Genomic DNA, 17,626 nt, shown 5'->3' with positions numbered 1-17,626 from the left:
GATACTTAGTAATGTGAGTCACCATGATGATCTCTCTGTTTATGCAATATGCGGAATGGGGGGTCTTGGTAAGACAACAATCGCTCAATTGGTTTTCAATAACGACAACGTGGCGAAAGGCTTCGATTTGAGAGGTTGGGTGTGTGTATCTGATGATTTTGATATAAAAAGGTTGACTAAAGCGATTGTGGAATCCTTTGGAGGGAACTCGTGTGGTATCCAAGAGCTAGATCCCCTGCAGCGGTGTTTAGCAAAGAAGCTTGTTGGGAAACGGTTTTTGCTCGTACTAGATGATGTGCGGAATGAGTACCATGACAAGTGGGATAGATTGAAACAAGCTCTACAGTGTGGACGGAAAGGAAGTACGGTGATTGTCACTACACGACTCGAGAAAGTTGCTCTTATGATGGCTACAACTCCTTTCTATCGCTTGGGATGTTTGTCGGATGATGATTCTTGGTCTTTGTTCAAGCAAAGAGCCTTTGGGATGGGAATGAATGGAAGCAACGCGAACCTGGAAACCATTGGGAGGCGAATAGTGCAGAGATGTGGAGGGGTACCATTGGCAATTAAAGCCATAGGGAGCATATTGCATTTTAGAAGTCAAGAAAGTGAATGGTTACGTGTCAAAGATAGTGAGATATGGGATTTGGAAGATGAGGGAAGCAGAATCTTAGCTGCGTTGAGGCTAAGTTATGGACATCTTCCACCGTATATGAGACAATGTTTTTCATTTTGCTCGATATTTCCCAAAGATTTTTTCATGGAAAAGAACGAGCTTATAGGACTATGGATGGCAAATGGATTTATACCTTCTCGAGGAGCATTGGATTTGCATGATATGAGTTGTGAAATATTCTCTCAATTAACTTGGAGGTCTTTTTTCCAAGAAATCAAAGAGGATGTTGATGGAACTGTTACATGTAAAATGCATGATCTCCTCCATGATCTCGCAACATCGATTATGGGACAAGAGTGCTGTGTGATTGAGGCAAATGAGGGGTCACAGATTCCAAAAACCGCTCGTCACTTGCGTGTTTATAATACCAGTCAATTGACAAACGTTATGGACTTCACCACATTGCAGCCGCTGCAATCTTTGATCCTTCATGGCCATGACATTAATGTCTCTAATCTTTCCCGTTACATCAGTAAACAAAAGTATCTCAAGGTGTTGGATTTTGGTTTTAATTTTAGCAATATTGCATTTAAAAGTTCGAAACACTTGAGGTATCTTTGCCTTGGAGTTCCCCATGTGGAAACTTTACCTGAATCAACAAGCTCTCTTCATAACTTGCAGACACTAAACCTCAGACATTGTTATAATCTTCAAATGTTACCCAAAGGTACGAAGAACTTGAAAAATCTTAGGTACTTGGACATCAGAAATTGCGATGCACTAACTTCTATGCCTGTTGCATTGGGACAACTGTCTTTTTTGCGCAAGCTTAGCATGTTCATTGTGGGAAAGGAAGATGGTTGCGGCATTGATGAGTTGAAGGGGTTAGCCCTAGAAGGGGAATTGAGCATCAAAGGACTTCACAACGTGAAGAGTTCAATGGAAGCTAAAAATGCAAATTTGATAAAGAAGCACAATTTAAGATCACTTAGCTTATCTTGGCGAGTAAGCACCAATGCGAGCTCTCATTATCAAAATGATGAAGAGATTCTTAGTGCTCTCCAACCTCATTCAAACTTGAAGAAGTTACGTATAATTGATTACCAAGGCTTGATGTTTCCGTATTGGATAATGGATCTGCTTCTACCAAACCTCGTTGAAATCTCACTAGAAAACTGTGAAAGATGCCATCAGCTACCACCTCTAGGGAAATTGCGCTTCCTTAAGGTCCTTAATATTTGTAGAATTAGTGCTCTGAAGTATATTGACGACACCTTCTATGGTGATATGGAAAGTTCTTTTCCATCACTCGAGGTTCTTAGCATATGTGAGGCGCTATGTTTGGAGGAATGGACAACAGTGAATGGTAGAGAACATTTTCCTCTCCTGAGTTCATTAACTGTCGATTGTTGTCCTAAATTGGTTAAAATGCCAATGATTCAATCTTTAAAAGAGCTAGATATTGGAGAAACTAATGTTACTTTACTCACACCTTTGATTATGAATGCCACTGTTCTTACCTCTCTCGTGATTAGTGGTGTTGTGCGGAAGCGTGTAAAAGAGTAAAATTATTGTACTAAAAAATCACACTAAGTTCAATTCCTAGGAAAGAGAGGTGGATCGCAAGGATCGCTTAAGTACCAGGTCTTTCCTAGCCAGAATATCCCTCAATCGTAATTTAATAGCACAATAAATCACTACAATCACACACACAATTCATGCAGAATAATATAATAAAGAACACAAGAATTTAACGAGGTTCAGCAAATTTTGCCTACGTCCTCGGGCACTACCAAATATATTTCACTCCAAAATACAAGTGAGAATTTACAAAGAGAGAGAGAGAAAACAATGCCTTAAGTAGAGAATGACAAGTTTGAGATACAGAATGAGAGATGGTTATGCCTATTTATAGTTGAGGTTCAGGGATCAACTTGCAAAGTCACTTTACAATTTAGGGACCATATATTGCAAATATCTCAGATTTTATTATGCCAATATCTCGATACCCATATCTTTGACTTTCCAATATTTGATACCCATATCTTTGACTTTCTAATATTTGATACCCATATCTTTGACTTTCCATTATTTGATACCCATATATTTGATTTTCCATAAATATGGATAATTCCCAATAATCTCCACCTTGAAAATTTGATTCGAGTAATCTTATATTCACACAATTCTCTCTGCCTTTGTCAACAACACTTGATAGTGCCTTCTTCAACTGTTAAACATGCAGAATATTGATCAAGTTCAAACAATGTTCGAACTTGATTGTTGTTACCACCTTGGTCATCATATCTGCGGGATTATCTGCAGTCTTAATCTTCTAAAGGTGAATTTTCCCCTCATCAATAATTTCCCGCACAAAGTGGAAACGTACATCGATATGCTTTGTACGTGCATGATAGACTTGATTCTTTGCTAAATGAATAGCACTTTGACTATCACAATACACATTAATATGCTCCTAGACCAATCCCAAGGTTTTAACCATACCTTGTAACCAAATAGCTTCCTTTACAGCCTCTGTTACAGCCATGTATTCAGCTTCTGTGGTTGACAACGCAACTGTAGACTGCAGTGTAGACTTCCAACTTATTGGTCCTCCAGCAAGAGTAAACACATAACCAGTGGTTGATCTTCGTTTGTCCAAATCACCGGCATAATCAGAATCAACGTACCCAACAACACCTTTACCAAGTGTAGTATCCTGCTTGAACAGTAATCCAATATCCATGTTCTTATGAATATACCGTAAAATCCATTTCACAGCTTGCCAATGTCCTTTTCCAGGATTATGCATATACCTGCTCACTATACTAACTGCCTGTGAAATGTCGGGTCTTGTACACACCATTGCATACATCAAGCTACCCACTGCATTAGAATACGGAACTTGCAACATGTATTCTCGTTCCGTATTCTTCCTTGTATCAGGACACCAGAGACGATATCCTTTTACTCCATCAGTTATACCCAAGAATAATGATTTCTTTGCTCTTGGGTCTAACTTAGATTCTTTTACATGATAATATGCAGTGGAACCAAATACATGCAAAGAATCATAATCAGTAGCAGATTTACCAGTCCACATCTCCATAGGATTTTTTCCATTTATTGCAGCTGATGGCAAACGGTTAATTAGATGGCACGCATATGTAACTGTCTCAGCCCAAAATTCTTTGCCCAATCCAGCATTGGACAACATACATCGAACTTTTTCCAGTATAGTTCGATTCATTCGTTCTGCCATCCCATTTTGCTGTGGTGTATCCCGAACAGTGAAGTGTCGCACAATGCCCTCATCTTGGCATACTTGTAGAAATGGATCGTTTTTGTACTCAGTACCATTATCTGAACGAAGTCGTTTGACTTTTCGACCAGTCTGAGTCTCCACCATCTTCTTCCATTTCAGAAATGCATCCAAAACTTCACTTTTTCTTTTCATTAGATACACCCATACTTTTCTTGAATAATCATCAACAAAAGTAACAAAATAGTGCATACCTCCCAAAGAAGCTACTTTGGTAGGTCCCCACACATCACTGTGAACGTAGTCCAGAATTCCTTTTGTATTGTGAATTGCTGGACCAAATTTTACCCTCTTCTGCTTGCCCAGAACACAATGTTCACAGAATTCCATTTTGCAAGAATTTGTACCTTTCAATAAGCCTTGCTTCACCAATGTCTGCAAAGCTTTTTCACCAGCATGTCCCAATCGCATATGCCATAATCTGGTAGCCTCTGAATCTACATCTTTTGTAGAAACTGTTGATGTTGATCCAATAACTGTACTTCCATTTAAAAAATACAAGTTATTTCTTCTTGTGCCTTTCATCACCGTCAGTTGCCCAGCTACTACTTTTAGTAATCCATCTCTCAAAGTGATTGTGAGCCCTTTAGATTCTAGGGCACCTAATGAGATGAGATTTTTCTTCAGGCTAGGTACGTAGCGAACATCTGTCAAGACTTGGATTGAGCCGTCGTGATTCTTCAATTGGACTGTACCCACTCCCATTGTCTTACAAGCACTATCATTTCCCATAAGAACAATTCCACCTTCTAGCTCTTTAAGACTAGAAAACCAGTCCTTATTAGGACACATATGGTAAGTACATCCTGAATCCAAAATCCACTCATCCGTTTGACATGCCATTGCCATGCCAACCAAGCTAAAGTCTGACTCCTCATCATGCTCCGCTACACATGCATTAGAAATAGCCTTGCCCTTTTGTAGCTTAGGACAATTCTTTTTCCAATGCCCTTTTTCACGGCAAAAGGCACATTCATCTTTGGCGGGTCTCCCTTTGGACTTTCCCCTTCTACCAGATTTGCTGCTGCGTGAACGACCTCTTACTGTTAAGACTTCTGCGGTTGTATCTCTGTGATCTCTTTTATCTTTCTTTCGAGTCTCAGATCTATACAACGCACTACAGACTGCATCAAATGTGATCGTGTCCTTCCCATGAAGCAATATGGTGGTAAGATGATCATATTCATCAGGAAGGGAATTCAACAATAATAATGCCTTGTCTTCATCTTCAAATTTCTCATCCAAATTTAGCAAGTCTGCTAAAATTTTATTGAATGAGTTCACATGGTCATTCATCGACATACCGGGTGCATACGTGAATCGATAAAGTTTCTTTTTCATATAAAGCCTATTTTCAAGACTTTTTGTTAGAAACTTTTCTTCCAGTGTATCCCACAACTTCTTCGCTGATGTCTCCCTCATGACAGAGTACTTCTGCTCTTTGGCCAAACATAGGCGAATTGTTTCACATGCCTGTCTATTGATCTTGGCCTACTCCTTGTCATCCATCTTGTCAGGTTTTTCTTCAAGGGCTATATCTAGCTCTTGCTGACATAAGACATCCAGGATCTCACATTGCCACATACCAAAATTATTGGTACCATCAAATTTCTCTACTTCAAATTTCGCATTGGTCACAGTAGTCTTTGACGATGACTTTTCCATTTTTTTTCTCCTCAATCCCAACTACAGTACGTGAACAGTGCCGTGAACGATCGTATTCCTCAAGTACGAATCTAGCTCTGATACCAATTGTTGTGCCGAAGCGTGTAAAAGAGTAAAATTATTATACTAAAAAATCACACTAAGTTCAATTCCCAGGAAAGAGAGGTGGATCGCAAGGATCGCTTAAGTACCAGGTCTTTCCTAGCCAGAATATCCCTCAATCGTAATTTAATAGCACAATAAATCACTACAATCACACACACAATTCATGCAGAATAATACAATAAAGAACACAAGAATTTAACGAGGTTCAGCAAATTTTGCCTACGTCCTCGGGCACTACCAAATATATTTCACTCCAAAATACAAGTGAGAATTTACAAAGAGAGAGAGAGAAAACAATGCCTTAAGTAGAGAATGGCAAGTTTGAGATACAGAATGAAAGATGGTTATGCCTATTTATAGTTGAGGTTCAGGGATCAACTTGCAAAGTCACTTTACAATTTAGGGACCATATATTGCAAATATATCAGATTTTATTATGCCAATATCTCGATACCCATATCTTTGACTTTCCAATATTTGATACCCATATCTTTGACTTTCTAATATTTGATACCCATATCTTTGACTTTCCATTATTTGATACCTATATCTTTGATTTTCCATAAATATGGATAATTCCCAATAAGTGGCTTCAACGAGTTACCGGATGGACTACTGCAAAATCAAAAGCAACTTGATAGTTTGAGAGTTCTTTCTTGTAGTCTAAAGTCTTCATCCGATCTGCTGGATAATCTATCCTGCCTTACAATGTTGGATATTCAAGATTGCTCAATTGAAAGCTTGCCTGCAGGACTACAAAACCTCAGCTCTTTAAAAACTTTGAATTTAAATGATTGTGACAGCCTTGTATCCCTTCCGGCAAATGGATTTCAAGGCTTACCTTCCTTATCTCTACTACGGATTCAAAATTGTAAGACATTAGCCTCTTTATCTGAGGGTGTGGGATATCTGACTTCACTCCAAGACTTACTTATTAATGGATGTCCAGAGTTGACCTCATTGCCAAGGAGTATCCAACACCTCTCTTCTCTTCAATCTCTGCGTATTTGGCATTGTAGAGGTTTAATTTCTCTCCCAGATGAGATACAACACCTCAACTTGCTTTCATTATTGGAGATAAAGAGTTGCCCTAATTTGATGTCATTGCCCCAAGGGGTACGTAACCTTAATGCGCTGGAAACACTAAGAATCAGAGGATGCCCCCACCTGAAAAGACGATGTAAGAAAGTGAGAGGAGAGGATTAGCCCAACATAGCCACATTCCGTCCATTGACATCTCTAACCAGGTGATTCTCTACTTTTGAAATTTATTTTTAAATAAGAAAATTCTTAATTTGAATCATATTCAAGAATTATGTAAAAAGGATTTGACATTTTCATTTTTGTGAATAAGGATCTCTGCATCTGCAGGATCATTTAATTCATATCTATTATTAATAGTTTTCATTTGATGAATTTATGATATGATTGTCTAAATACATTTTCAGGGTTGGTGAGTGACAACTTTTATTAAATTCAAGGATCTATTTTGCAATTTGAAGAAAAAAGACAACATTGCATTAAATTCGCAGACCAATTCTATCCCCCAATAAGAGCAGGTATGAATAAATAGATGGCAAATAATTTTAGTTTCTAACTTCTTATGCTCATCACACTTAACTTTGTTAAACACTATTACGTATATGTGCATAGGCATGATATTGGTCGCTTCGTTGATAAAGGCTGAGGTGCTGAGGCTTTGATGCGTCGAGTTTGAATCACACCATGTGTGTAGTTTTTTCTTTAGATTATTTTAGACTTAAGTATTATCTTATTGAATCATACTCAAATATATGTCCCAATTTTCGAATTATTTATTAGAACGTAAATAATCTTTTAATAAAATTATACGAAAAATTATAATGACATTTTTTATTTTATCACCCTTTTTAATATTATTAGACTTTTGAAATTCTTTTAAGTACGGTAGGGTACATGGATTTCAATATTTAGAATTGGATTTCATTGATCATGTAAATAGTAAGAATAAGGTATATATGTTAAGAAAAAATTAATAAAGACTCCATAGGATATATATTAGAAAAGGATCAAACATGCATTTGTCAAATCCAAAAATAATTTAGGAATTTTAATTTCATTACAAAATAGGTATCTAACAAATGCAACGATCTGCTGTCTTTATTCAAGCAAAGAGCCTTTGGGATGGGAACGAACGAAAGCATATTGCGTTTTATAAGGCAAGAAAGTGAGATATAGGATTTGGAAGATGAGGGAAGCAGAATCATAGCTGTGTTTAGGCTAAGTCAGAATCATAGCTGTGCCAAACTCATGAAACGAGCGCAGAATTTTGTTCGGGTCCGACCCGAATCCAATCAGACCCATAGAAAGATCAAATGGTCGGATCCAATCAGACCCATAGAAAGATCAAATTTAAACAAAAACTTTTGGATGATTGAATGTAATTTTTTTTAAAAATTTCTTCTATTTTCTTCTGGTCGCATTCAAAACTTGTTTTCTTTATTTATTTTTCACCCATCACCCATTATTTTTGGTAATTGTGAATGCATTTGGTATAACTAAATGTGCATTCATGAAAATTAATTCTTTTCATTGTTGTAACTCTCAAGTTGGAATCATATTTCTTTCCTTGAAACTGGAAACTGCAATGTAATTCTTGACACTTGGTCCTACACGCATATCCACTATTTTCAATGCTTTCTGCTTTCTTTCATTCTTTCCACATTCTTTATTGCTATAGTTAGAAGTTTGGTTCTGATGGGTGTTGAATCCACTAATATAAACCTACGTCTTAGTTTGCAAATTCTGCAGTATAGGGAGTAGGGTCGATCCCTCAGAGACTGGTTTACTGTAAATTGTCGCTCGCTTGACCAAATTTATGTCGGGGCAGCTGTCGTGCCCAAGACGTTCAGGGGGATAAAAATTTGAAAACCTGAAATAAACAGAAAAATAACGTAAAAAGTAAAAGTTGAAAACAGAATAATAAAAACTGTGAAATAAATATTAAGATAAATTAATTAGATTGAGCTCAGCTTTAGGCGCGAATTTTCCTCGTCTTTGAACCGATCCTCGAAATTGGATGAACTCCTCTTTTCCAATAAGATAGTTATAGCTACCAAGGACGCCTCGGACACCAACTCTTCCTTGTGTAAATTAGTTATGGAATGTCCAATAACTAACTCTTACCGATCGAACAACCACGAAACGTTCGTGATTTAGAACTCCGGCAGCTTTGCGTTCTAAAAGAGCCTAGCTCGAACCAATGCCCTCAACCGCGTGGGACATTTAAATCCGGTTACTACTTCCCTTGACGGAACCAAACAGCAATCTCCACTTGGCACGCCAATGTGTTCACAGAAAACCGATTAGAAACGTTCTTTTCAGAATTCCATCTGTACGTCTAACAACACTAAATCAAACGACGTCTTTTTTTACTTAGTGTTGATCTGACTTTGTGAGCTGACAAAATCATACTCTTAATCCGGAGAAGTAATAAGTACTGAAATTTTTAGGAGTTAAATGGCTCGGGTTCGTAACTCACAGGTTTTGACGAGGCTAATTTCGGCCTAAAGCTGAAAATGGGTTTAGTTGGCTAAGGTTTGGGACATGTTGGTATTTGATAAATTAATTAAGGTAAATGGGTGAAAAGATGGGTGATGTGATTGAGTATGAGGGTTGGAATATATTAAAGTGGGGTGGTTGACTATTTGGAAAAAAATTGAAAAAGGAATTGCAAATGGCTTGATATGGTGATTAGCTACTGGAAATTAAATTTGAAGGAAAAGAAACAACAAAGGCTACGTAGAAAGAAGAGAGTTGAGAAATAAAAGCTAAAATATTCTTTGGTTGATGAAATGATGAACAATACAAGCTCTATTTATACTAGAGGATTTACTAAATTAGGAGCCAACTACTCATAGGAAATTAAGGAAAAATATCCCATAATAAAATAAATCCCATAATATTCTCCCACTAACTCAAAAATTTCAACTAATTAAACTTGGAAAAATTCTTCTTTGGCCCTCCTTCTTTGCTTCTTTCTTCAATTTGGCCCAATTGTTTCCTTTTTCTTCTATTTAGCCTAAAATTGCATTCCTGCACAAAATTCAATAAAAACATGGAAAAATTAGTGGTGCACTTCATAAATTAACCAATTCAATTACATAAAATATGTAACTTTAGCATTTAATCAAATCCCCCTACTTAGCTTATGCTAGTCCTCGAGCATTTTGTATGTATCTGCAAAAAGAAAAAATTTTCTCCAAAATAGGACTTAATATATGGTTTGCACAATTCAGCAATTTCATCCTAGCACATTAACATTTCAAACAACCTAGCCTAAGGAGTAAGTAAATATATTTCAGAGATAGACTTACCCTTCATTTTATTTTATTCTTTGTACTTAGGGCATTTTCGAATTTTTTTACGCGAGACATAATGACAACCCAAGCACCATGTTCCGGTTACTCAATTCGAACATCTCTAAGCGGGTTATTTCGCCTTACTCGTGATAGCTTGTTAGCGGAGTGAGGGCAAAGAAATTAGAAAGTCACACAAACCTTTTTGCGTGAGATGTAATGACAATTCAAGCACCACATTCCGGTTACTCGGTCTGGTGTACAGCTCTAATTTTTCACTCTTAACATTCGTATCAGAGGAGTATTATTTTTTTTCTTTTTTTTTGCATTCAAAAATTTGACATATGATAAAAAAAGTAGGCAGTCAAGCAAACTCATAATTCCAAAAAATTTCTTACCCACGAAGTTTAGGTTATTGAAAAGTTTATGTGTAAAAAACTAAATAGCTATATAGGTCAAACCATAAGTGTACCATCAAAATAAAAAATTTTACCTTTTACCGAAAACATGCAAAAATAGTGATGACAGATAAGCAAATTAGAACCAATTTATATTTCCCTACCCCTACTTATTTTACATTGTCCCAATGTAAGATTAAATAATAAAAGTAAAGATAAGTAGGAGAAAGAAAGAAAAAGAAACTCCCCATGTATTTCAACGTCGTGGAGGGCGGTCTCGTAGGTAGAGTGGGCCTTAACTGAAATAAAAAAAATTTCTGTGTGGAATTTAATTTTGTCTTGGAATGTTTTCCTGCAAAAATAAAAATGAAAATAAAATAAAATAGTAAAAATAAATAATAATAATAATAGGGAATTTTTTTTTCAAATTTATTAGCTAAGCTATAAACTCGAGAAATAAATTATTAAAAACCAGGATTACGAGATTTGGTAAAACAGTCGTGATAAATGCACCAAGTAAGTTCCCAGGAAAGAGAGGTGAGTCACAATGGACATACTTAAGTACCAAGTCTTTCCTTAGACAGAACTAATCCTTGACATGCATTGTCATTTTCCATTTTACTAAAAATTTTATTTGCATAAAGGAAAAGAAAATTTGGGTTGCCTCCCAACAGCGCTTTGTTTAACGTCGTTTAGCTCGACGACCTGTGTTATTCAAATTCTTTATCCTTTTGTAATAGACTGCAAAGCGATTGCATGATCTTCAAGAAGTCTTTTATGAATCGTCTATAAGATTCGTATACCGTGAAGTCATTCATGAAGAATTCAATGATTTTCTTGACATAATCGAAGAATTTGCTCGACATGCATCTCTGGAAAGTGGTCAGAGCATTATAGAGTCCAGACGGCATTCGTTTATACGCAAACGTTCCGAAAGGGCACGTGAAAGTTGTTTTGTCTTGATCCTCAGGCGCCACCGAAATTTGGAAAAATCCTGAATATCCATCGAGACAACAATAATGAGTCTTACCAGCTAATCGCTCGAGCATTTGATCGATGAAGGGAAGTGGAAAATGGTCTTTTCGGGTAGTTGCATTCAACTTCCTGTAATCAATGCAGACCCTCCATCCATTCTGGACTCGGGTAGGAACTAGCTCTCCTGACGAATTGTTCACCACTGTCACACCAGTTTTCTTGGGCACGACATGAACCGGGCTAACCCAATCACTGTCGGAGATCGGGTATATCATTTCAGCATCCAACGGTTTCTGGATTTCTGATTCCATTCTGACTTTTGGATCAGAGATCTGCTTTTCCCGTTCCTTGTCTTGCCCATGACTTTTTTCGGGAACTGATTCCAAAATTTTTCCACTACAAAGAGCTATTGCACTTACATTCTGCCTAGGATTCAGCTCTGTCTGGGAAGGTAATTTACCTTGAGACTCTAAACGATTAACTGCCATAGAGAGTTTACTAACTTGATTAGTTAACTCCTGTATTGATGCATCTGTCCTCTGTTGATATTTTGCAGTATCGACGGCAAGTCTTTCCACAATAGCTTCTAGAGATGTGCTCGGCTTGGGTGGTAGTTGCGGTGGTTACAAAAGTCTCGGTTGGTATGACGGATTATATCGGGGATTAGCTCCGTAATTCAAGTTGGGATGATCCTTCCACCCGGGATTGTAAGTGTTAGAGAAAGGATCATAGCGTCTTTGTGGAGGTCCTTGAAAGCCTCCGATAACGTCAACATGTGCCGTTGAATTTTCGTTAAAGATTGGGCACAAATCCGTCGGATGTTCAGATGTAGTACAAATTCCACACAGTTGGGTCAGATTCTTCTTTTCTGTAAGCATAGATTAAACAATATTAGTGAGATTATCCAATTTATCTTCTAAGGATGAAACATTTACCCCATTAACCCGTCTTGTGGGTTCTGAATTTGGCCGATACTGTTGAGAATTTACCGCCATGGTGGATATCAGTTCTCTTGCCCTTTGAGGAGTCATATTGACAAGCGCCCCTCCACTAGCAACATCAATCATTTTCATTTCCATAGGGAGTAAACCCTCGTAAAAATAATGAAAAAGTGATTGCTCGGTCAAACCGTGTTGAAGACAACTTGCACACAGTTTTTTGTATCGCTCCCAATAGTCATAGAGCGATTCACTCTCCATTTGATGAATTCCCACTATGTCTCTCCTAAGTTCAGCTGCTCGCGATGCTGGGAAAAATCTGTCAAGAAAAACACGAGATAAGCCATCCCATGTTGTAATAGAACCAAAGGGTAAGTAAAATAACCATTCTCTTGCTGTATCAACTAAAGAAAAAGGAAAGGCCCGAAGTTTGATTTCATCTTCGGTTACTCCCTGAGGTTTCATGCTTGAGCAGACCATGTGGAATTCTCTCAAGTGGGTGTATGGATTTTCATTCTTCAAGCCTCGAAAAGTGGGCAAAAGGTGAATCAGGCCTGACTTCAACTCGAACGGAGTTTCTCCAGCTGGATAGTTGATATATAACGGTGTTTGCTCGTTGGGAGCTGCGGCTAGTTGACGAATGGTTCGGTTCACCATCCTTTCTGGTTCACCGAGGTTGTCTTCTACTTTTTTTGTTTTAAGAAGTGGTTCGGTCTCAGGATCAACCACTTCGACTTGTTTCCCACGTCGAATTGCCTCTACACGAATTGCTAGTCTCAATTTTTCAATGTCGGTTTCTAAGAGCCCTTATCCTTGCTCAAATTCTACTTTACTTGCACGTTTAAGAGCTTCTGTCTCTTTTCGTCGTGCTCGCACTAATTTTTCGATCTCTGGATCGTATTCGAGATCTTCGGATGAAAATCTGGTCATGAAGATGATTTAAACAATTGTGAGTGTTGCCAGTCCCCGGCAACGGCGCCAAAACTGATGGGTGTCGAATCCACCAATATAAACCTACGCCTTAGTTTACAAATTATGCAGTATAGGGAGTAGGGTCGATCTCTTAGAGACTGGTTTACTGTAAATTGTCGCTCGCTTGACCAGATTTATGTCGGCGCAGCTGTCGTGCCTAAGACGTTCGGGGGGATAAAAATTTGAAAACCTGAAATAAACAGAAAAATAACGTAAAAAGTAAAAGTTGAAAACAGAATAATAAAAACTGTGAAATAAATATTAAGATAAATTAATTAGATTGAGCTCAGCTTTAGGCGCGAATTTTCCTCGTCTTTGAACTGATCCTCAAAATTGGATGAACTCCTCTTTTCCAATAAGCTAGTTATAGCTACCAAGGACGCCTCGGACACCAACTCTTCCTTGTGTAAATTAGTTATGGAACGTCCAATAACTAACTCTTACCGATCGAACAACCACGAAACGTTCATGATTTAGAACTCCGGCAGCTTTGCATTCTAGAAGAGCCTAGCTCGAACCAATGCCCTCAACCGCGTGGGACATTTAAATCCGGTTACTACTTCCCTTGACGGAACCAAACAGCAATCTCCACTTGGCACGCCAATGTGTTCACAGAAAACCGATTAGAAACGTTCTTTTCAGAATTCCAACTGTACGTCTAACCACACTAAATCAAACGACGTCTTTTTTTACTTAGTGTTTATCTGACTTTGTGAGCTGACAAAATCATACTCTTAATCCGGAGAAGTAATAAGTACTGAAATTTTTAGGAGTTAAATGGCTCAGGTTCGTAACTCACGGGTTTTGACGAGGCTAATTTCGGCCTAAAGCTGAAAATGGGTTTAGTTGGCTAAGGTTTGGGACATGTTAGTATTTGATAAATTAATTAAGGTAAATGGGTGAAAAGATGGGTGATGTGATTGAGTATGGGGGTTGAAATATATTAAAGTGGGGTGGTTGACTATTTGGAAAAAAATTGAAAAAGGAATTGCAAATGGCTTGATATGGTGATTAGGTACTGGAAATTAAATTTGAAGGAAAAGAAACAACAAAGGCTACGTAGAAAGAAGAGAATTGAGAGATAAAAGCTAAAATATTCTTTGATTGATGAAATGATGAACAATACAAGCTCTATTTATACTAGAGGATTTACTAAATTAGGAGCCAACTAGTCATAGGAAATTAAGGAAAAATATCCCATAATAAAATAAATCCCATAATATTCTCCCACTAACTCAAAAATTTCAGCTAATTAAACTTGGAAAAATTCTTCTTTGGCCCTCCTTCTTTGCTTCTTTCTTCAATTTGGCCTAATTGTTTCCTTTTTCTTCTATTTAGCCTCAAATTGCATTCCTGCACAAAATTCAATAAAAACATGGAAAAATTAGTGGTGCACTTCATAAATTAACCAATTCAATTACATAAAATATGTAACTTTAGCATTTAATCAGGTTCATATGCAATTATGCATACAAGCTCAAGTCGTCCAATCTATTGTTAACACTAAATGGAAACAGTAGCTTTTCTTTGTTTACTCGTTCAGGCTGATCCAAATTTATGTGACATTGTTTCTATCTTTGTCTTTGAATATCCATAGTTGGTTCCTTAGTTACCAATTGCTACTTTCCTGGTTGTGAAATTTTAAGAGAGAGAGGACATGGCAGAGGCATTTCTTTCACCCCTTGTCGATACCATGTTGGACAGCTTGAAGTCATGGTCCTTGAAAGGGCTGGAACTTGCTGGGAGCCTCAAAACAGAAGTTGCGAGTCTTGAAAATGCTCTTACTACAATCCAAGCTGTGCTCCAAGATGCAGAGGAGAAGCAATGGAAGAGTGAAGCTATCAAGAACTGGTTTGGGAAGCTCAAACAAGCAGCTCACGTAAGAAGTTGTGCTTGATGATTTCAACACCGAAGCTCTAAGTCGTAGCCTGCATACGGATGCAAGAAGCTAGGTAATCGCCTTCTTTTCTTTGCGGAATCCGCTCTTGTTTCGCTTAGATATGGCACGTAAGTTTAAGAATGTAAGGGAGAAATTAGATGCCATTGCTGGGGAGAAAAGTAAGTTCCACTTGAGACAGGGTGTGGGAGAAGCTGAAATTGAACGAAATGAGGATAGGCAAACCTGCTCCCTTGTATTATCTTGGAAGCTAAAAATGCAAATTTGATAAAGAAGCACAATTTAAGAACACTCGTATTATCTTGGAGAGTAAACCGCAACAAGAACTCTCATCATCAAAATGATGAAGAGATTCTTAGTTCTCTCCAACCTCATTCAAACTTGAAGAAGTTATGGATAATTGATTACCAGGGTTTGATGTTTCCATACTGGATGATGGATCTGCTTCTACCAAACCTTGTTGAAATCTCATAAGAAAACTGTAAAAGATGCCATCAACTACCACCTCTAGGGAAATTGCGCTTCCTTAAGTTCCTTTATATTCGTGGAATGGGTGCTCTGAAGTATATTGACAACACTTTCTATGGTGACATGGAAAGTTCTTTTCCATCACTCGAGGTTCTCAGCATACATGAGGCGCCATATTTGCAGGAATGGACAACAGTGAATGGTACAGAACATTTTCCTGTCCTGAGTTCATTACATGTCAGTTGTTGTCCTAAGTTGTTTAAACTGCCAATTCTTCAATCTCTAAAAGAGCTATATATTATGTTACTTTACGCGCATCTTTGATTATGAATGCCACTGTTCTTACCTCTCTCGAGATTAGCAACTTCAATGAGTTACCGGATGAACTACTAAAAAATCATAAGCAACTTGATAGGTTAAATGTTTTTTATTGTAGTCTAAAGTCTTCATCTGATATGCTGGATAATATATCCTGCCTTAAATACTTGTATATTCAAGCTTGCTCAATTGAAAGCTTGCCTGCAGGACTTCAAAACCTCAGCTCTTTAGAAACTTTGGATTTAAATTTTTGTGACAGCCTTGTATCCCTTCCGGTAAATGGATTGCAACTGTTATCTTCCTTGTGTTCACTGCGGGTTCAACATTGTAAGACATTAGCCTCTTTTATCTGAGGGGGTGCGATATCTGACTTCACTCCAAGACTTACTTATTAATGAATGTCCAGAGTTAACCTCATTGCCAAGGAGTATCCAACACCTCTCTTCTCTTCGATATCTGCAGATTAGGTGTTGTAGGGGTTTAATTTCTCTCCCAGATTTCGGAATTGACCATAATAAATTGCTCTAATTTGATGTCATTGCCCCAAGGGGTTCATAACCTCACTACGCTACAAGCGCTAAGGATCTATGGATGCCCCCATCTGCAAAGACGGTGTAAGAAAGTGAGAGGAGAAGATTGGCCCAACATAGCCCACATTCCATTCATTGAAATCCTTAACTAGGTGATTCTCTACTTTTGAATTTTAATTTTAAATAAGAATATTCATAGTTTGAATCACATTCAAGAGTTATGTAAAAAAGATTTGAGCATTACATTTTTATGAATAAGGATATTTACATCTGCAATATCATTCATTCATATATGTTATTAATGGTTTTCATTTGATGAATCTGGGATATAATTGTCTAAATACATTTTCAGGCAAAGAAACATTGGTGAGTGAGGAATTTTGTTAAATTCAATGATCTATTCTGCGATTTCAAAAAGAAAAAGAGACATTGCATTAAGTTCATAGACCAATTCTATCCCCCATAAGAGTAGGTAAGAATAAATAGATGGCAAATAATTTTAGCTTCTAAGTTCTTATAGTCATCGCACATTACTTTGTTAAACTCTACTATGTATATGTGTATAAGCATGTTGTTGGTGGCTTTGTTGGCAAAGGTTGAGCTGTTGGGGTTTTGATTTCCTTTTAAGATTGTTTTAGGCTTAAGTTTCATTATATGTGACTCTTAATTAATGGCCCTTTGGATAGTATTGTTTTGTCAATTGCATTACACAAATTTCATGTAGGTGAAGCTATTTTAAATGCATTTAATGATAAAAATTTGAATCGATAGTTGAAATGAATAAATTTTTAATAAAAGAAAAATCAATTTACTTATTGATAATACATATGTCTCAATGATACCTTTACCCATTAAGTAACAATAGACTGAGGATCAACATTCCTCACATGAAATGCAAGAGAAATGTTCATAAGCACAACCAATCAAGAACAAGATCTGCATTTTAGAAATTTTGTAAAAAAAATTCATCAGCAAATGTTATTGAGAAGAAAAGATTTTCTACAAACCAACCAGGAAAGCGATGTATATATCCCCAGTTTTCCATCCACTTAACGTTTGGAAACTGTGGAGCTTTACGAGCC

General features: G+C 37.3%; 1 protein-coding gene across 1 annotated transcript; it reads left to right on the top strand.

Annotated features, from left to right (window-relative positions):
* Positions 1 to 73: 73 nt before the first annotated feature.
* Positions 74 to 7,429, top strand: LOC121218711 (disease resistance protein RGA2-like). The gene is made up of 3 exons (XM_041096396.1): positions 74 to 2,169; positions 6,299 to 6,958; positions 7,160 to 7,429. The coding sequence occupies exons 1-2, from the start codon at positions 404 to 406 to the stop codon at positions 6,915 to 6,917; spliced, it is 2,385 nt and encodes a 794-aa protein (XP_040952330.1). The 5' UTR covers positions 74 to 403; the 3' UTR covers positions 6,918 to 6,958; positions 7,160 to 7,429.
* The last annotated feature ends 10,197 nt before the right edge of the window (positions 7,430 to 17,626 follow it).

Source organism: Gossypium hirsutum, chromosome D06, assembly GCF_007990345.1.
Source record: "Gossypium hirsutum isolate 1008001.06 chromosome D06, Gossypium_hirsutum_v2.1, whole genome shotgun sequence".
NCBI classification, from domain to species: Eukaryota; Viridiplantae; Streptophyta; class Magnoliopsida; order Malvales; family Malvaceae; genus Gossypium; species Gossypium hirsutum.
Note: the sequence above shows the minus strand (reverse complement) of the source record. Positions and strands in the feature narration are given on the sequence as shown.

Bases quoted from the DNA above. Each gene is read 5' to 3' on its own strand.
- LOC121218711 (XM_041096396.1), top strand. From the start codon at position 404: ATGATGGCTACAACTCCTTTCTATCGCTTGGGATGTTTGTCGGATGAT. The intron at 2,170-6,298 runs GCGTGTAAAAGA...ATTCCCAATAAG, and splicing joins ATTAGTGGTGTTGTGCGGAA to TGGCTTCAACGAGTTACCGG.